This window comes from Panthera pardus, unplaced genomic scaffold (genome assembly GCF_024362965.1).
Source record: "Panthera pardus isolate Hobbes unplaced genomic scaffold, ASM2436296v1 HiC_scaffold_16, whole genome shotgun sequence".
Taxonomy (NCBI): domain Eukaryota; kingdom Metazoa; phylum Chordata; class Mammalia; order Carnivora; family Felidae; genus Panthera; species Panthera pardus.
This window is the reverse complement of record NW_026526721.1, coordinates 69433894-69455897: the sequence shown is the minus strand read 5'-3', so window position 1 is coordinate 69455897 and position 22004 is coordinate 69433894. Positions and strand designations below refer to the sequence as shown.

Sequence of the window (22004 nt, the reverse complement as noted above, 5' to 3'; positions counted from 1 at the left end):
GTGTTCCTGCTCTCATTTCTCCTCTGTCCCCCAGCAAATAAACACCTAGAGTTTCACAGGATAGGTCATGCAGTCTGGGAGCCAGCAAAGCCAATGGGGGTTCACCTCTGAAGTTTTTCTCTAGATGGAGGAAAGGTCTTGAGATGGAAGCTTTCCCATCCTGGGCAAAGCTGGGGCTCCCTGGACCTGATCAGTAGTGCAGGAGGAGGTGCCCAGAGGGGAGGGGAAGTACCTTCAGGAGCAGCTGGTACTTGGTGATCCTCTGGACGGGCTTGATTAGGTAGGAAGAGATGGAGTTGGCCAGACCGTGCCGCTGCTGTATCTCCTACAGGGATGAAAACAGGCACCATGACATACAAAAGGGTGTGTGCATGCGTGTATCTTGGGAGGAAGTCGGTGGGGTGAGAAGAGAGCAAAAGGAAAAGGGGTAGAAAATTATGAGGAACCGTTCTTTGATGGGGAGAGAACCAAGAGAGACCAAGACGAATACACAGAGAAAAGGAGAGGTGGTGAAAGGGGAGGAGCTTTAGGGAGAGAAAGCAGATTTGTGTGTCAGAAATGAAACTTATAAAGAAATGGGGAAGGATAAAAGTGGAAAATGAGACTGAGGAGGTAACAGCAGACAGAAGGGTAAAGGAGAGGTGGTGAAGCAGAAAGTGAAAGGAAAAATCAACCCAGAGCGGAGGTGATCACAAGGGGCTAGTGGGACGATGAGAATAAGGGCGTGGGGCTCGGATTTCTATGCCGATGGCTCCTGAGTCTTCCTCTCCCTCAGTCTCCTTAAAACAGCACGAGGGCATATCTCCTTTACCATCCCTTCTCTCTTCAAATTAGACCCATCCCAACCCAGAATCACCACTGTATTCTTTACAACTTCTTCATTGTGATCAGTGGCATCTCCCTCATTCAGGTCTCTTGAGCTGATAGCCATGGAGTCATTTTTAGTTGTTCTCCTTGTGTTTTCCCCAGTGACAAGTCTTTCCTCTCCACGCCATCCATGCCCAGGCTACACCCATGACCTCCAGCTGCTGTTTGGGCCTCTAGCCTCTCATTTTACACCATTCTCTATCCTGCCTCCAAAATGACCTTCCACGCCCCAAGGTGTAGGTGCTGTGAAGGTTAGTGAAGGGTCCATGTAGTCCCCTTGCCTCAAGAACCTTACACACCAGGTGGCTGAGAATACTCACACACATAAATAGCAACAAAGGAGATGGAAGGTATTCCCAGCGAGAACAGAGAGCAGTGGCTGGGCCCAGGAGTGGTGGATGGCTTAGTAGAGATAAAGCCTTCAGCTGAGGTTTAGAGGATAAGTGGGGGTGGGGAAGTGCAAAGCTGGACGAGTGGCATTCTATAAATGGAAAGCATATAAAAAATGCACAGGAAATAATCATTGGGTATTTATATGATAATGAGGACCATGCAGAATGGTATAGAGGATGTACACCTGGAGTCCAGGAAAAAATGAAAAGTACAGTCAGATAAGCAAGATATATTTAGGCCATTGATAGGGTTGAGCTAGATAAAAAAAAAAAAAAAATTAGGATTTGGTGGTGAGCTTCTCAATGGAAAAGTACTGTAGATCTTAAATAGGAGAAAAACATGGTGAAAGCAATGTCTCAGAGAGAGCAATATTTAGCCTAATAACAACATACAGGGCGGAGGTTGGGAAATAGAGATGGAGAAACCAGTTAGGAGGTTGTTGAAAAATCCCAAGCGTGTAAACACAGAGTTACCATGCAATCCAGCAATTCTACTCCTAGGTATATACCTGAGAGAAATGAAAACATACTCCCACACAAAAACTTATATACACTGTTTACAGCAGTATTATTAATAATAGTGAAAAAGTGGATACAACCCAAATGTCCATCAATTGATGAATGGAGATATACAATGTGAGATATCCATGCAATGGGATATTATTTGGCCATGAGGAGGAATGCAGTCCTGATATATGCTATAATATAGATGGACCCTTGAAAGCATTATGCTAAGTGAAAAAAGTCAGTCACAAAAGAATACATATTATATGATTCCATTTTTATGAAATGTCCAGAATAGGTGAATCTGTAGAGACAGAAAATGTACCATTGGTTGTTTAGCACTAAGGACAGGTGGGAGGATAAGGTGGGGTGATGGCTAAAGGGTGTGGGGCTGCTTTTTGAGGTGATGAAAATGTTCTAAAATTGACTGTGGAGATGGTTGCACATATCTGTGAATATACTAAAACCATTAAAGTGTTCACTTTAGATATACATATAACGTATAGCTATATCTATCTATCTATCTATCTATCTATCTATCTATCTATCTATCTATCTATATCTGTAGGTGTGTACCACGGGCTTGTCCTAGGCTAGGGTCAGTAAGAACAAAGCACTGGGAGGAATACAAGAAACATTTAATTAATTAATTAATCAATTCATTAATTAATTTAATGTTATTCATTTTTGAGAGAGGGAGAGTTTGAGCAGGGGAGAGGTGGAGAGAGGGGGACAGAGGATCTGAAGCAGGCTCTGCTCTGACAGCAGAGAGCCTGCTGTGGGGCTTGAACTCATGAACCGTGAGATCATGACCTGAAGCAAAGTCGGATGCTTACCCAACTGAGCCACCCAGGCGCCCAAGAAACATTTTAAAGTTATGTGAGAGAGGACTTGTCATGTGGCCATGGAGGAAGGGGAAGAAGAGGGAATAAAAAACAATTTTCGCATTCCTGCCAGCTATCCCAGAAAGTAGCAACTTTCTCACCCGTGTGCCTCTTCCCTAGAGGTGTGGAGTTCTAGCTGGACTTGTCCGAGGGTGATGGGCAAAAGAGCTGGCAGCCTGACTCTCTGGGCAAAGGAACATCGTCTGTTTACTTGGCAGCTCTGGCAAGAGAGCACCGGCAATAGGGCACCTTTGACAGCCGTCCATCTCTGCCAGCTCTGGGAAGGCTGCATGTGGGGCAGCGAGGAAGGGAGGAAGGTGTTGCCTCCGGGGGCTAGGTCCGCCGAACCATGCTTGCTAACCAGCTTAGCATCAAACACCACAGCCTCACAGCTCTCACATCCGAAGTAGAAAATTCTGGATCGTGTGAAGGTGTGCCCCTTTCTGGAACTTCAATGTTCTGTGCACTCTTTACGATAATGGATACTAAAAGACAGCCTTTCTTAAGGGCTTATCTCTTTTATAGAATGAGGGCCTAAAGCAGATATTTTCTAAGTGAAGAACTTAGGGAACCCTTTCTGATGAAACGGAAAAAAAGCTACAAATAATACGGGTTCTGGAAAGCTCTAGGAACAATCAGGAGAGGTTACTGAGAGGTTACTGTTCTCCCTCTCCACCTCTATGCCGAGATCCAGGGACTCCTACCTAGTGGACGGTTTTCCTGGCTTCCAGTGGTCTTCCCAACTAAAGTAGAGGCTCATCAGGCACTATGTTGGGAATGGAGGGTGGGGGAAGGGTGTAAAATTTGGAGGTTATCTAACTGACTAGTCAAAGTCTAGAAATTGGCTAGAAACAGGAATATGATGACCATAGGACTAAAGGAAAAGGCCAATTAGCACCGCACACTATGATGTGTACAAAATAAACCAAGCAAATCATCAGCCAACCTCAAGGGGCTCATAGGTGGGAGGAGGTGTGTGTAATAGAAAGGTACATTGATAACCCCCATAAGGGAAATTGTTATAAACACTATAAGAGAGATACAAAGTATAACACATGCATAGGGAAAGGGAAGGGTTCCTGCAGGACACATTTGACTTTTAAAGGATAGAAAGAATTCCGAAGAGTGACAGTGTGTGCGTGTGTGTGTGTGTGTGTCTGTGCAGGTGCATTTTACACACAGAGTGGTAAGGCAGAGAGCGCACTGTGAGCAAAGACGAGGAAGCGGGGGAGTCTGAGGCATGCTCAGAGCACAGGGCATGGATGTTCAGAAAAATGCTACCTGGAAGACAGGACACAATGCATTTAAAACTTCACAAACACCCTTCTGCATACTATTGATGAGTAATCGACCAGAAACATGTTAAAGAAAATACATTATTAACAGAGGTAATAGTGGTGGAGAACATCCAGTATGATATCCAATAAATTCAGATACCAAGTTAAAGAAGTACTTTTCTTGAATTTTCTGTTTTATCAAATCTAACCTTAAAATTCCAGTTTGGGACACTCAGGACCATTTGCATATCAACGCTTCATTTAAAAAAGTCATGTATGTTTTTTCTTGCCTGGCTTTCTCCCATTCAAGGGTCATTCCTTTACAGAGCAATGAGACACTTGTGGAATCATTTCTATTTTGGCAGCATCAGTCTAGAAAGATGCTCAGAGGTTCATTTTGTAAACTTGAATATGGGAATGATGTTTAAATGTCTGTATTCCTGAAGGTGCCTAGAACACCATCTTCTCCATAGTAAATACTCAAATATTCATGGGAGAAATGAAAGCGGGTAGGCAGAAACACAGACTAACAAACATTAAAAAGTTCTGTATTTCAAGTTGTTGTCACTTCTGATGGGACTACCATAATGGCCATCACTGCTACAGTCTCTTTCTCAGTGAACTTCCCTCCCCCAATTTCTTCACACCTCGTTCTTCCCTTACATCCTACATTGGCCCATTTGATGCTGTTCACTTTATAGCCAACAGGTCACTCTTTTGGGCCCAGCAATATGTAGACTTATGCCATCATTCACTAGCAGGGATGGATCCTTGTTCTAAAGCAAGGGACCAGACAAAAGGTACATCAGTGCCATCTTTGCTTGGCTTCCATTACAGCCCAAGTGATCAGCACTGGCTGTGCTATAACTCTCAAAGTCCAGGCCAAACCCAAGCCAATCATACCAGAATCACAAGGGTGGGACCCAGGAATCAGTATTTTCAAAACTTCCCAGGTGATTCAAATGTGTAGTCAAGGTTGAAATAATTGCATGTGAGTAGTATCTCTCAAACTTGAGCGGCTTCTGAAAACTCAGATTGTTGGGCTTCAGCCCTGGAGACTCTGACTCAACAGATCTGGGGAGGTGGTCCAAAATATGCCTTTCTAACAAGTTCTCAGGTGATGTTGATGTGGCTGCTCTGAGGACCACACTTTGAGAAGCCCTGCATTTGAGGGAGCTGTGTATGAAGTAGAAGTGAAACATCTTAATGTGTGGGTTATACTGCCGGTCTCTGCACACAAGATGGTGGCCAGCCCAGTTTGGTGCTGAGGCATGAAGGACCAATGTTCCTTGTCTAAAACCACACCACTTGAGATGGGATGGGGTAAAACAAAAGACAAGCACTGCTTTGGCTTTTCTCCATGCTTTACTCCTGAGATAGAGGTTTGGGTGGCCAAATTAAAAAGAGGACTTTAGGATAAAAACCCACTATCCCAAAGTAGAGAAACATTTCCACCCACCCACTCATCAATGACTCAAGAATGGAAAATCATGGCTTACATCAAAGAAGGTGCCTGCATGCTCCAGGATCAGCTGGTTGGAATCAGGCTTGTTTTTACAGTAGGTGACGTACATCTGAAATTTGTCTGCCTGAAAAGAACAAAGGCAATGACAGGTAAGCGTCCGTTAGCTGCTCCCTTCTGTTGACTGTGCCTGAAGGACCCAGCAGGGGTTGTGTAGTTAAGCTCTCAGATATTGTGTGGCACAGGATTATCTGTGGCAAATGTTCTGGGCTTATCTGCCCGTGTTCCCCTAACAAACTTGGGGATACTTTTCTCCTTTCTGCAGGTGGAGAAAGCTTGCTGAAATACTAGACTGTACTAGAAAGACTTTGAAAACCCAATTCACATAACATATTTTGAAGTTGGATAGAATCTGTTTAGACATCATCCCTTTTCTGGATTACCTACAATTGTGCTTCTCATCTTGAAAAATGATAGCATTTTCTCTAAAAACAAAACTCAAAGAATGAAAATAAAGTGTGATCTCAGAGGAAGACCTGATTGTATCCCAAATGTCTCCATTGGGGGTAGTTTGTAGGCCATGCCAAGTGTCTATGCCATCATCTCCAATTTTCCAGAAGCAATGATGGGGGAAAGGAAAGCAAGGGGACCCTCTGGGGACAGGGATGAACAATGAGTCCTAACCCAATTGTAACTTCAAGCCAACAACCTTGTAGCTTGGCAAAAAAATCATTTCTTGTTTCTCTTAGTACCTTCTGGGTTAGTACTCCATGTCCCTGCTACTGGGAAAGGTGTGCATATGTTGGCCACTAGTTTTCCCATTTGTGAAGTGCTGCCAGTGTTGGTGCCTACAGAACACCTGGGATATCCTCTTCTGAGACAGCAGCCCAGATAGATATGTGTTAAGTATAGCAGGTCTCATTCATGCCAGCACTATTCTCAGAGCTTCTCTTATATATTAACTCATCTGATCCTCCTGAGAACACTATGCAGCATCCCCATTTTACAGATGTGAAAACTGCGGCACTGGTTGGTTAAGTAACTTTCAATTCCCACAGTTAGAAAGTGGTAGAGCCGAGGCAAGCTGGCTTCGTGCTTCTTGGTCATAACCACTGCCTTCCAGTATACTGAAACAACTCTTTCTAGCCTCATATGTGAAGATTATGAGACTTAACAAAGTCACCTTGGGATAATTCTGGGAAAAATGTGCCTATTTTATGCAATCATCAAAAGTTTTCTGAGACCAATTTTAGGGCTTATATACTACCTGGGAGGCATTTATCAGCCCTAGGACATAATGATAAATCCTACTTATGGCTGATTGTTAGGCAGATCCACAAATTGTATGAAACAAGATGTGAAAAAAAATCCCTTCACTTATTTTTTTCCTCTACATTGGCTGTGCAAGGGATCATAAATTGTTGATCAGCATTAATGTGAACTGTGCACAGGCTCATGTATTTAGAGGTAGAAAATGTATTAACACAAAGTCTGAGACTTCCTTAAGAAATGAGAGTATGCCAGGAAGCAAACACTAAGGTTTCATGTAAAGAAAACAACTCAGGTCTTGAGCTGTGGAATTGGCTGTGCTATTTATTACATGTCAGTGGACTAGTCAACCTCCTAGGTCATCTAAATTGTTTCCGTCTATAAAATATAAGGCATAACTATAGCCCTACCTATTCCATAGGTTGTTGAGAGCATAAAATCTCTGAATCATGAATACACTTTGAAAAGTAGCCGATTTTGAGTGGAAATTATAATGAGATAATTATAAAATAGAACTCCTGACCCCAGGGAAGGATTTCCATGTTTAGTTGCACTTAGTATCACAGGTGGATTTCCCTGGAGATGTTTGCATTCCCGTCATGAACCTGAGCTCAGAATAACATGGTGTGGATGCTAATGGAGACTAATGTTCCCATTTATATAATTAGAACCTGGTACATTTAGCCCATTTACTTGGCCCATGACAATAGCACCAGGAAAGAAAATGACTAGACACTAATTTTGTAGGTCAGAACTGGGATGGATACCTATGGAATCTGTTTTTCTCTATGAAGGAAGAAAATGTAACCAATGGTTTGATGGATTCCTGAAGGCCTAATTTTGCCCTAATCCTAATCCTGTAAAAACAAAACAAAACAAAACAAAACAAAACCAATGGTTAGAACTGGAGTGGCTCCTCTATCATGGGTGGTGATCCTGTTCCACTCTCCTGATGTCTCAGTTTTAGAAAGTTCCTGGAGAACTCAATGTGGAGCTTGGACACAATGTCTAAAGACTTTTCCCAAGGAGGACTCTGCTCCTTGGGGATGGTCTGCTCCTCTCAGATATACTTGTGCCCCCTCCCTAGAGTCCCTGGCACTGTGTTAGAATATCAGTGACACTAGCCCTCAAGTCAGGCAGCAAACAGTATGCCATCTGACACCATGTACTCTCCTGGAAAGGATGGCACAGTGGGAGAAGAAGCATTTCAGGTCAGTTACCCAGGTAACAAAGCAGTGTCCCACATCCTCAGGCAGCTGCTCATACTTCTCCAGCTCTTTGAGGAAGATGCTGCAAGGGGAGAGAAAGGCTGGATCAGACATCTCTGTACTGCCTCCCTCCCCACCCAGATGATTATGCTGCGGCCATCACAACCCCGTAAGCTCTCCGTTATTTACACTTGGCTTCTGCATTCTTGAAGTGATACATGGTGAGGAGTGGTTTTAAATATATTAGAACTGTTTTCATTATAATTTATATTCATTGATTAATTAGTGCTACTTAAAATTATATTGTTTCTCTTACGGATTTACATTTCTCAGGTTGAAAAGAAATTAAATATTATACTTGTGTTGGGACTTTCATTTTAACTGCCACCATGAATCTATTTTTTATACAAGTAATCTGAATACATGGTAACATTAAAAAAATTTGTAAATACAGATATCAAAAACAATGAAATAAATATCATCTATGATCCCGGAGATGTAGTGGAAACATTTTGAATCCTACAGTAATTTCTTTCCAGTTCTTGGCTTTCTTCTTCTACCAGCAGGCACTTTGTGCTAAAAGTTATGAGTTAATGTTTCCTAATGCAGACATCATTAGGAAAGAAAATTCAATGTGGAAAAAGTCACAATATATTTCAAAGCTGAATTGAATTACCAGGGAATTATCTGCCTCTGTGGATATCTATGCCATGGTTCCTTTATGTGTGAATAAATAATGAAGGGCTGACTATACCAATTTCAAGTTCATATATTAAACAATTGGATTGGGATCAGAGAATATAAGCTCTAATGAGCCAGCATCACCAGAATGGAATTTGTTTTTTTTAAATCACACAGAGAGTTTTAGGGTGCCTGAGTAGCTCAGTCAGTTAAGCATCCGACTCTTGATTTCTGCTCAGGTCATGATCATGGTTTGTGAGTTTGTTCGAGCCCTGCATTAGGCTCTGCACTGACAGCGTGGAGCCTGCCTGGGATTCTCTGTCTCTCTCTACCCCTCCCCTGCTCTCTCTCTCTCTCTCTGAATAAATAAACATTAAAAACTAGAAATCACACAGGGGTTTTAAAATAAAAAATAATTATGATGCTGTGGGAAACTCACTGACAGAAATGGAAGATATAATCTTTTCAAAGGGCAATTTGACAATATCTACCAAAATAAAAAAAAATGTATACTTATCTTTTGTTTCTGCAACTTTAATCCTGGAAAATTTCGTATATATCTTAATCTACTTATGTAGAGGATGATGTAAACATGTGTATTCAATGTGTTGCTGTTCATAATATTAAAAGGTGGACTGTAGGTGACAAAATAACCCATATAGCCACAGAACCGGATAGTACACAGTTATAACAAAAATGACAAGGCTTTCTATGTTTTCACATGAAAGATCTCCAAGGCAGGCTGTTAAGTAAAAAAAGCAAGGTGTGGAAGAATGTATACAACATGCCGCCTTTTGTATAAGTAGGGAATATGTACTCTTATTTCCAACCCAAGAAATTAATGGTCAAAGGGTACAAGGTCAGTTATGAGAGGTAAATCGTGAGATCCACTATAAGCACAGTACCTATAGCTAACAATATTGTATTGTACACTTAAAGTTTGCTAAGTGTACACTTACATTAAGTGTTCTTTCATCATCATCGTCATCACGATCATCATCATCATCATCATCATCATCATAGAGGGAGGACACTTTGGGAGGTGATGGATATGTTCATGGCCTTGATTATTGTGATAGCTTCATGGGTGTACACTTATCTCTAAACTCATCAAATTGTATATATTATATATGTACAGCTTTTTACATGTCAATCATAATTTGCTATGGTGGTTTCTTTAAAAAAAGGTCATCAAACATGAACTATTGGGACTTAATCAAGATAAAAAGCTTCTGCACAGCAAAGGAAACAATCAACAAAACTAAAAGGCAGCCTGTGGAATGGGAGAAGATATTTGCCAACAACATATCTGATAAAGGGATAGTATCCAAAATCTATAAAGAACTTATCAAACTCAGTGCCCCCCAAAACAAATAACACAGTGAAGAAATGGGCAGAAGACATGAATAGACACTTTTTCAGACATCCAGATGGCTAACAGACACATGAAAAGATGCTCAACAGCATTCATCATCAGGGAAATACAAATCAAAGCCATGATGAGATGTCACCTTACATCTATCAGAATGGCTAAAATTAACACATGAAACAACAAGTATTGACAAGGATGTGGAGAAAGGGGAACCCTCTTGCACTGCTGGTTGGAATGCAAATTGGTGCAGCTGGTCTGGAGAATAGTATGGAGGTTCCTCAAGAAACTAAAAATAGAACTACCCTACAATCTAGCAATAGCACTATTAGGTATTTATCCAAAAAATACAAAAATACAGATTCGAAGTGGTACATGCAACTCAATGTTTATAGCAGCATTATCAACAATACAATATACGTTGTATATATATAATGTATATATACACACACATGCACACACATACACATGTATATATATACACACACATACACATATACACATATATACATATACACATGTATATATACACACACATACACATATACATACAATGAAATATTACTCAGCCATCAAAAAGAATTAAATCTTGCCATTTGCAATGACGTGGATGGAGCCTGAATGTACTATGCTAAGCAAAATAAGTCAATCAGAGAAAGATAAATACCGTATGCTTTCACTCATATGTGGAACTTAAGAAACAAACAGATGAACATATGGTAAGTAGGGGGGAAGAGAAGAGAGGGAAACAAACCACAAAAGACTCTTAACAAACTAAGGTTGCTGGAGGGGAGGTGGGTGGGAGATGGGCTAGATGGGTGATGGGTACTAAGGGGGGGCACTAGTTGTGATGAGCACTGGGTGTTGTATGGAAGTGAATCACTCCTGAAACTAATGTTGCACTGTATGTTAACTAAAATTTAAATAAAATAAATTTAAAAATTAAAAAAAGATCATTACCATAGGAAACCAGCTAAAGGAATAGGGTAAAGATAGTGGTGAGTTGGAAATCCCAATCTATATTTTTTAATTTAATTTTGAATTTTAAAATTAATTCAAAATTAAATTAAAAGATATAAAGCAGTTCTGAATCATTCCACTACTTACTTCCAGCATTTGGAAAAAATAAATTGTATTGATTTGACCTACTCTGGCTCCTATTGCCCAAGCATTCTGGCAGTATCTGCTACTTGTGTTTCCCCTTCAACAACATAAAAAGATGTTGTTTTTAGTTTTAGTCATATTTGGAAGGCCAAAATGCTAATAATGATTGGTGGGATCACATATAATTTTTTTGTCCACCTGCAATGCAAGTTTTTCTATAATAAATGAGCATTGCTGTAATAATAAAGAAAAGTCACTTAAAAATTTTGGGGGACTCTTAGCAATACCCATTTGAAGATAATCATCCTCCCCTAATGTGAATTTTAGAGCATCCTGATTTGACTCATGGAACAGAAGTAATTATAATGCAATTTGGGCTTTCAAAATACAAATATGGAGTGCTCAAAAATCAATAAAGCATCATATTTACTGACATGGTTTTTAATGTTTATTTATTTATTTTGAGAGAGAGAGAGTGAGCAGGGGAGGGGCAGAGAGAGAGGGAGACAGAGAATCTCAAGCAGGCTCTGCACTGCTAGTACGAAGCTCGATGTGGGGCTCGAACTCATGAACCGTGAGATCATGACCTGAGTGGAAATCAAGAGTCAGATGCTTAACCAACTGAACCACCCAGGTGCCTCAAGTGATACTTTTAGAAGAACTGCAGGTGACATACATGTATTTAATATGACTTCTAAAACATAAATAGGAAAAAATATTATATAATGCTGTAATTGAGGCTCAAACTTCTTTCCAGGCCAAAAAGGAAACATTCTTTTTTGCTGCAAGAGAAGCAGTCTGGCTCCCCACCATATCATGTCATCACTGAATTCTAAAAGACACTGAGGAGGGCACCAGTTGGGATGAACACTGGGTGTTGTATGGAAACCAATTGGACAATAAATTTCATAAAAAATAAATAAAAGACATTTATCATGTGGTCCTTCTCTGTGAGGAACACTAAATAATATAATGTACAACATCTTCATAAGTACTCTTTCAGAAGGTGTTGAGTTATTCTTTACGTGGACATTTCTCATATAAATCTTCACTATAAATCTCAGTGAAGACAATGATTAGAATGTCAGCTCTGTCCCATGATGGACTGAACAGGGCCTGGGGTGTGGACTGGAATGGCTTGGTGACGAGGGAGGAAATCTGATGGGCCGTTCTAGGATAAGGACTGGTAAAAGAAAATGAGTTACTTTAAAGAAAGAAGGACCCAAAAGGAGAGAGGTCCTGGAAGAAGAGAGAGAGGGAAAAAATGGGTAATCCAAAGGTCCCTGGCAATTGGGATAAACTCTCTCAGCTTGTGGAAAACCTCTTCCTCCCCACTCTTGGGATGTCACTCCAGTCCCCTAAGCTCTGACTCCCACGGTATTTAGGCCCTTCTACGTTAGGGTGATCAAATAAACAAAACAGCCAGATCATGACATTCCACACAGGATACAACTCAGGGAGACTTTCCTTCTTTCCTTGACTTTTGACCCAAGGTCAGTGACCTGGTCACTTAAGGTTAAATTTAAGCAAACAGTGGTAATTATACCAACAGAACTGATCCTTGATCTAGATGCTAAAGACAGTGCTAGGAATTTTCTTTAAAATCCTGATACTCTCAATTGAGCAATCCCATGACTTTTTGTGATAGCAGCTATCAAAAACCTATGAGAGAATGCTCAGTTTGAAAATTCTGAAGAAATGAAAGCCCTGTAAAATGAATTACATGCCTAGAATACTATCTGTATAATTAATGCCTTTCTGGAAAATGAAGGTTTTAGCAGCAACGGCCACTAGCCCACCCATCTACTGATCCTGTCTCTCACTTTCCTTTCCTCCCAGAGCCAAGCACAAGTTAAAGAGCCAGAGTTCACACTTACTCACAGTTGTGTGTGGGGGAGTGTCTTCCGACGCCTCATTTTTTGCATCTTTGAACCACAACCTCGTGGGGTTGTTGTGAGGATTTAATAAATCCATGTAGGTAAAGAGACCAACCCAGGGCCTAGCATACAGTAGACATTAAATAACTACTAGTTTTTTAGGACCAGTGCTTCCTAATCTTAATAAAGTCATCATCTGATAAACGTACATTTGCACACTCTTCCCCATTCCTGGAGACTCATTCCTAGGGAACTCTCCCCTAGGGGTGACTGTGTTGGAAAACTGATACTAGATTACCTTTCCCTAGAAAATATCCTGGGAGGGGCGCCTGGGTGGCTCAGTCGGTTAAGTGGCCGACTTCGGCTCAGGTCATGATCTCACGGTCCGTGAGTTCGAGCCCTGCGTCGGGCTCTGTGCTGACAGCTCGGAGCCTGGAGCCTGTTTCAGATTCTGTGTCTCCCTCTCTCTGACCCTCCCCTGTTCATGCTCTGTCTCTCCCTGTCTCAAAAATAAAATAAACGTTAAAAAAAACAAAACAAAACAAAAAAAGAAAATATCCTGGGAAAATCGTGATTGGGTGTTATAAAAATTGGATTCCAAGGTCACATATCATTTAAGTTTGGGAAATATTGCTAAGCTGGTTTCTTTACTGGAGGGCTTCCAAAATCCTATAAAATGATGAGGTACATTATAAGTCTCTGAAGTAAACAGTGTGCAGTGCTTCCCAAACTTCTTTGCAAGTGGAACTCTTTTGGGGGCAGTATCAGACCTTGTCTCAAGGAACACTCCTGGAAACCCCTAGTTAATGGCCCCTGTACCTGGCTGTGCACCACCCTTTGGGGTCAGGATCTGAGTTGCTGTATTATTCAGAAAAGCTCCCTGGGTAATTCCACTGTATCCAATCCATAGACCAGCATTTGATGGCAGCTACCCCAGATTCCAGTTGGCAGATTCTATATTGACTCCGTATGACTTAATTTTTTAATTAAAAAAATCTAAGAATTAGAAAAACTACTTTGTGCTGGGCATATCAATTCATAACTTTGAGTAAGACATTGACTACCATCTTAATGTGATTGTTGAAGGCAACTGGCAATATTAAACTTTATTTTGCTTTTTAATTTAAAGCTTATGAAGATGATAGATTATGTAACTCTGATCAATATCATTCTGTCTGCTCCAAGTGGACATGATGAGTTTAAATTAAACCATAAGAGGTCACAACACTCTTCACAAATGATAGAATATTCCACCTCAGCTCTTCTATAGCCACATTTGTCCTCACCATTTCAATAATTATACATAGTAGATCATGAGGGAACAAACAAAGCAAGTAGTTTAAGTGTTTGTGTGAATGTCTGGGGTTCTTTCTGAAATGAATACAACTTTTAAAGAAATGTCACAATCTAAACAAAGTCATTACTCTATTAAATTACCATGATGCAATATATCGCACACTTTCTGAGGAAAATGCTTCCCTCTGGCTTTGTACGGAATCTTGGGAAATGAAACCTCTAGCGATTATTGATGGAAAAACTTTTAGATGGTCTGTGATGAAGTACTGTGGAAACAGCACCATTCCAAATGTACATTGAGTCATTTTGATTTTGTTATTTTCTCCAAAGGTAAATTTGTTCAATGGTCTCACTGATTCTAGAGAAGTGCATCCGTCAGTGTGGTCCAGCAGACAGACCTTTACATCAAGGGGGCGGTCTGCATTTAAAGGGTTATATATTTGATGATGATGATGTGTGTACATACGTGTGTGTGTATGAATGACTCTCACGCATGTGCACTTGTTAGAATGGTAGAAGTAGTGAGAAGGGGAATGAAGGTAGAGGCCATGGCAAGGAGGAGAAGAACAATGAGGAGGATATATATATAAATAAAGCTGGAGGTAGGGTATGGAGAAAGCTCTTAGGTTCACTTCTTTGCAGGAAGTCCAGGATGTTGCCTCCTTATCAAAGCCAGGCTGGTTACTGTTTTCGTATAAGTGGAGCTAGACATCATTTCTAAAGAATCCATCAGTGGCCAGACAGATTCAGAGGCTCCGGATTGCAGGGGCTAGGACAGCTGATTAGCATACTGGGACAGCTATTAAACCAATGAGGAGTCGTGTGCAGTCCAGGGAAGGTGTAGGATTATTCAGGGGGGTGTTTCAGTCAAGTCTGATCACCTGGGCTGAGCCATGTGAGTCACCCCTCTCTGTCCCTTGATTACACACAAGGAATTTCAGCCTAGATTAGAGATGAAGGGGAGAGGTGTCCAGGGCTGGGCTTCTCCTCAGCACATTTCTGCCCTCAGGCTCCAACCTCAAGAAGAATTTACCTTGCTGCACTGCTACCTGTTGAATATGTTTCGCTAATGCTTTCTAATCTTGTTTAACTTGTGTGATCAGATGAGCCAAAAAGCATTTGCATAGACCTATAGCTTATTTTAATGTTAAAATAAGCATAAAAAAATCTCACATTTAATGTCATTCATACCCATTAATGTGCTGTTCAGCAACTAGGTACAGAAGCTCAATAGTTAGTGTGCACAACTAAAATTAACATGACTTTGACACATCCACATAAATGGCTACACTTTGTCTTGCTTTGGGTGTGCCCCAATATCCACAACCAACACCAATGTCCACAGCTCACTGAGAAAACAAACCCCAACAACAAAACCACAGGTGAATTTCTATGGGCTCTCCTGATGGCTTGTGTAGGGCTTGCAGTTAGCTATGCCTTAGGGTATGGGTTTAGGGCCCAAGAAAAACCACAGCAGGCCTTCCCCTTCCTTTTTCTCTGACATTTGAATGTTAAGAAAATGACAGTGTGATTTAATAGGGAGTTATTCAGACCTGAAATCTTCGCTCTGCTACCAATAGGCTTGGGCAGGTCACAGACCTTTGTAAGCTCCAGTTTCCATAAAACAAGGGAGGAGAACAGAACTAGATTGTCTTTAAAGGTTTTTCCCAGACTTTTACATTTTGTAATTCTGTGATTTCTATAAATGAGATAAAACTAATACCAAGGGCACTAGGAGGGGAGATGCAGCATAGAAGGCATAGAATAGGCATATTTTAAGCAAGGGTGTGTGTGTGTCGGGAAGGGATAGGAGAGGTAAAGCAGAAAGCGGCCTGCTGGCCCAGCGGACACTGCTGTAGGCTGCACATCCTCTCTCTCACCACTGGGTGGAGCCAGCTCCTCGCCTTGTAGCTGCAGATGGAACCACGGCGTTGCAGGTTTAGTGGGTGAAAACCAGCATTAAATAAGGAGAAGGAGAAAGTGAAACAGAACCTAACCCCAAATATCAGAATGCATCAGACATAGGGTGTTATTTTGACAAATTTAGTTTCCCTATTACATATAAGAATGTGCATATCAGGACACAATGTTATAAACTTTTTCTTTGGTTCATGATCAAACATGTTTGATAAACACCTTGCTGATGTTCCCTTCCAAAATCGAATTTAGCCCTAGGGAGGTCTAGGTCTCTATCTACCTAGGTCTCCATCTCTCCTCCCCCCACACCCCCATAACTTCCCTTCTGTCTCCCCTCTCTAACCTCCCTGACTACTGCTTCCCTCCCCTCTCTCCCTCCTTTCCCTCTTCTTCCCCTTGTTACCCATCCACTTTACTGCTCTCTCTAGCCTCTCCTCTATCTAGGTATTTAATCCTTCTCTATCCACCACCTTGCTTTGTGCCCCCCAACCCTGGCCAACGTCAGTTCTGCCTGGAACTACTTCCCTCTTCCACCTCTCCCTTCCTCCACCTCAATCTTACAGCACAAGACACAGTGGAACTGGGAGCCTGACACCGGGACCTTGCCCCACCCCTCCCCCAGGGTTGAGACTGACTCACAAACTTCTCCCTGTTGCCTCTCTCAACCTCCTTGCTAGACTTCACCACTCTCCTCCCTTGACAGGCCTTTTTTCAAACTTTCCTCCATCATTAAGGGAGCCATCACTGGTTGTAGAAATACTACAAGCTACTTAAATCCAATCTCAAATGCCCTCCCCTCTGTGAAACCTTTCCTATTTTTCCAACGGAAGCTATTTTCTTTGCTCCTTTTAACTGCATTTGTGCTTCCCTCCACCCTGATCACAAGGACCTAAATAATTCCCAGAACTCAGGGGGCAGAGCCTGCGTGTGATTCATCACTGGGTTCTAGCTCCAACTAGCACAGGGCTGGCCCAAGAAGGAACTCTGGGAAGATAATGGAACTGTGGGGTGGGCCACTGGTTCACTGCTATTTCCCATCACTTCCCCCAGTTCCTCCCCCACTGCTGCACACCATCCTCTGCTGCTGGCTGACCTTGGTCACCTGGTACCCTGGTGGGCTGACTTTGGCCCGGCCAGTGTTCCCAACTTAGCCGCACATAGCTCAGGTCCTTCTCCCTCAGCCTCGAGCCCAGAAACAGTAGGCTGGGACTGCATTGGGTAGAGGCCAGGGCCAAATCTAAGCTTCCAGCCAAGCCAGCAGGGAAGAAGTGTACCAGAGGGATATGTGGCTCTGGTTGTCAGTCTTCCACTTGCCTTTCCAACCTTTGCTGAAAAATTACATATTTCAGGTAATTATTGTAAGACTGTGGGACCTTGGTGACATACCTGTGGAAGAACGGGGTTGAAGTGTTCCTCAAGTGTGGGGATCCACATAGAAGCTGGTTAGATATGAATCAAATCAACCAGCTTTTGCAGTCCCAGTTGGTGGTCTATGGAGTGGGGGAAGGGGAGAGAGCACTGACATGGGAAACCAAACCCTGGGATCTATGCCTGATCTTTAAAGGGGGAGAGGGTGTCCCACACTGGGTAAGTCACTGGCTCCTTTCTGGGTCTCAGTGTCCTTATCTGTAAATGGAGATAGTTGTACTTGATGGTGAGGAAGACCGTCAGAGCCCTGACAGCAGAGATTTTATAAAAATGTTATTACTCTGGGGCGTGTGGGTGGCTCAGTAGATTAAATGTCCGACTTCAGCTCAGGTCATGATCTCGCCATTTGTGAGTTCCAGCCCCACATAGGGCTCTGTACTGACAGCTCAGAGCCTGGAGCCTATTTTGTATTCTGTGTCTCCCTCTCTCTCTGCCCCTCCCCTATTCGCTCGCGCTCTCTCTCTCTCTCTCTCTCTCTCTCTCTCTCAAAAATAAATAAACATTAAAAAATTTTTTTAAATGTTATTACTCAGACTCACATACAAATAACATAAAAATAACTGGAAAGCAAAAAAGTAAAATTCAGATTTAACTGAAGGTGATAAGCATTTTAAACCGTTGTCCTTACTTAGCTGAGAATCTAATAAAGGCAAATTGAAAATAAATATTTTTTTTGAATTACAAATTGCAAGTTGGTTAAAAAAAAACAACCATTACTTGGGGGGCGCCTGGGTGGCTCAGTCAATTAAGTGCCGGACTCTTGGTTTCAGCTCAGCTCATGATCTCACAGTTCATAAGTTCAAGCCCCATGCCAGGATGACGACTAATAGTGCAGAACCTGCTTGGGATTCTTTTTCTCCCTTTCTCTCTCTTCCCCTCCCCTGCTCATGTTCTCTCTCTTTCTCTCTCTCAGAATAAACAAATAAACTTAAAAAAACCATTACTGTTTGGGGGCTCTATTTATGGAATATACTATCTTACCTGAGTGCTCCTGCAATGCTTAGCAAAATATAATAGAAATGGATTTAGTTCTTGTGTATATAAGTTTCATTATCTTTATGATTTTATAAAAAGGAGGTATAGTATGAAAATGGGGAGAACAGAGGGTAAAAACTAAGTATCATTCCACTTATACCTCCAGTTTCTGTAAAACCATTACTTACATTGAATTGTTCTTCTTCACAGAAATTTTGGTGCTTGAGAATTTCTCTGTTCAATATTTATATAGACAAAGGTCCTTGAGAATGATAACACACACATACACACACTAATCTTGGTTGTCATTTTTCAAAGTGACACCATTTAAAAGATCAATACTAACAAGCTGAGAAATTTAACATATTCTTCATATCACCCTTGGTCTAGGTAATAATTTCCTACTGGCTCAGCTAACTGTGTCATTCAGGTAGTATGAGCTACCTCATTCAGGAGCTCAATCTTTCCACTTCCCAATATTCTTTTCTCCCTCCCTCCTTCCTTCCCTCACTCTCTGGAGCATAGGCAGATAACCTAAACTGTGCACTAGTAATGGGAGGAATGTGTTTGTTAGTGGCACTTAACCGTAACTTTGTAAAGATGTAAACAACTAGGGTTAAAAAGAACCTTTGGGTATTTTCAGGTTAAAAAGTAACTATTTCATAAGTATTCCTGAAAAGCAAACAGGTGTTCGGACCATTCTATGGTCCTCCCATTAAGAAGCTCCCAGGAAGTTAGTATCCAAAATATATGAAGAATTTACAACTCAACACCAAAAAGCCCCCAAACAATACAAAAAAAAAAAATAAACAGAGGACCCGAATAGACATTTTCCAAAGAAGACATACAGATGGCTAACACACAACATGAAAATGTGATCAACATCACTGATCATCAGGGAAATGCAAATCAAAACCACACACTGAGATACCACCTTACTCTTCTCAAAATGGCTAAAATAAAAAGACAAGAGATAACAAGCACTGCAGAGGATGTGGAGAAAAAGGGACCCTTATGCACTGTTGGTGGGAATGTAAATTGGTGCAGTCAATATGGAAACCTGTATGGAAGCTCCTCAAAAAATCGAAAATAGAAATACCACATGATCCAATAATTCTACTACATTTTTACCTAAAGGAAACAAAAACACTAATTTGAAAATATACACGCACTCTATGTTTATTGTAGCATTACTTACAATAGCCAAGATAAGGAAATGACCTAAGAACCCATCAACAGATGAATGGATAAGGAAGATGTGGTGTAAACACACACACACACACACACACACACACACACACACACTGAAATATTACACAGCCGTAAAAAGGATGAGAACTTGCCAGGTGCAACAACATGGATGGACCTAGAGGGTATTATGCTAAATGAAATAAGTCAGACTGAGAAAGCCAAATGCCATATGGTTTTACTCACATGTGGAGTCTTAAAAAACCCAAATGACTAAGCAAACAAAAAGCAAAATCAACCTATAAATATAGAGAACAAACTGATGGCTGCCAGACAGAGGGGCATGGGGAAGATGGGCAAAATGGGTGAAAGGAAGTGGGAGATACAGGCCTCCAGTTGTGGAATGATTACGTCACAGGAATGAAAGGCGCAGCATAGGAAATACAGTTGATGACCTTGTAATCATGTTGTATGGTGACAGATGGTAGCTATGCTTGTGGGGAGCACAGTATAATACACAAACTCATCAAGTCACCATGTTGTGCACCTGAAACTAATGTGTCAACTACACACAAATAAAAAAACTAAAAATTAAAAAAAGAAGCCTCCAGGAAACTCCTTCATTCAGATATTCAATCATTGTGTTATTAAAGCTATAATTGTTAAGATTCTGGTAGTGATGAGGAAAAAAAAACATACCTAATGGTTTTCCCTATCTTGAGACTTTCACAAACAAAAGACTGAATTATGACTTAAGTGGCATTAGCCATTAGTCTGCAAACTGTAATTCTATTTTTAGTCTGTGAGCCCATCCATCCATCCATCCATCCATCCAACAAATATTTACTTAAAGTGTACTGTGTGCCAGGGTATGCAGTAAAAGACATGGCTTTTACGGAGTTCACATTTCCTGCATTTTCAAAGTTGCCTTAATTGCCATTTTCTCTCTTATTTATTAGAGATTTTAGAGGTGTTACGCTTTTTTCAATTTATCAACATATGTATGGCATAAAGAGAAAGCACACAATATGAGAAAAGCCTTAGCCTCCAGATCCTTCAGAGAATTAATACACAGCTTGATTTTCTTGGATGTTCCCTAAAGTGTGAATAATTTAAAACATTAATTTTTTTCTGGTGGAGAGCTTACTATATGCAGAATTCTTTTCTTTTTAATGTAGAATATACTAATGATTCAGCATTAGTACTAATATCAGTTATTATGCTATACTATAATACAGTGGCTTGCTGGGCTCTGTATTGGGATAGAGAATCAATACTGAGTAGACCTTGTCCACCATGATTTCAGGGGTTCTTTTTCCTTTTTTTTTTTTTTTTTTTTTTTGCAGTTTATCTATCTTCTTTTACTTTATGCTAGTAATATCAAATTACTTGCTCAAGTTCTCGAGTCTTATTTACTGCTTCTAAGTTGCTATGGTCTTGGAAATGACCTAACCATCTAACAAGATTGTTAAATAATCTAACAAAGGGTAAAGTGGTTGTTGGGACAGATAGAAAGGTGCTACTATGAAAAGATAAGAGCTGTATCTTTGTGATATCTCTTTTGGTTGCTCAGAGGTTGGTTTTTATTTTCTTCTTGTTTCTTAATAACATTATAAATAGGTAACATTTGCTGAATAGCTGTGTTCTTGATAATTAAATTTATGCCTCTACAGAATGTAGTATTCCATGTGGTTTAACTTGAGGGTTTCTTAGAACTATATTTTGTTTTTGTTTTTGTTTTTTTAATGTTTATTTATTTCTGAGGCAGAGAGAGAGCATGAGTGGGGGAGGGTCAGAGAGAGAGGGAGACACAGAATCAGAAGCAGGCTCCAGGCTCTGAGCTGGCAGCACAGAGCCCGACGCGGGGCTCGACCTCACAAACCGTGAGATCATGACCTGAGCCGAAGTCAGTCGCTCAACCGACTGAGCCACCCAGGTGCCCCTAGAACTATATTTTGTAACTGGTAGCTGTTTCAGCTACTTAAAAATTACCAAACTGCTTACTATGGCTTACTAGAGTGATATCACAAAACAAGAGTAAGAGGTAGATACTTTGTTACTTTGAAATGAATATTCTTTTCCCTTATACATTGATTTGGCAAAAGCAGGGCTCACAGGAAGTGCATGTTGTGATCTCTAGACTTCTATATCTAATCGGTTTGGTAAGAAAATGGGGAAAGTGAGACTTGTTGACTAAATTCCAGAGATCATAAATCAAAAAAGTGGAAGTAATACGCCTTACTGCTTACCAGTCCAATGTCTTCTCAGATATCCTGAGGGAGGTGGGATAATGCTGAGCAGGACTC

At 40.9% G+C, this 22004-nt stretch overlaps 1 protein-coding gene across 7 annotated transcripts in view; it reads right to left on the bottom strand.

Annotated features, from left to right (window-relative positions):
* The window catches only part of KALRN (kalirin RhoGEF kinase), a 669312-nt gene that overhangs the window by 224764 nt on the left and 422544 nt on the right, over positions 1–22004 (bottom strand). For all 7 annotated transcript variants that reach the window (XM_053903452.1, XM_053903454.1, XM_053903456.1 and 4 more), the window contains exons 26-28: positions 7876–7945; positions 5424–5513; positions 233–325 (exon numbers count right to left, since the gene is read on the bottom strand). In XM_053903452.1, coding sequence (XP_053759427.1) covers positions 233–325; positions 5424–5513; positions 7876–7945 — 253 coding nt within the window. The remainder of the gene's footprint in view (positions 1–232; positions 326–5423; positions 5514–7875; positions 7946–22004) is intronic.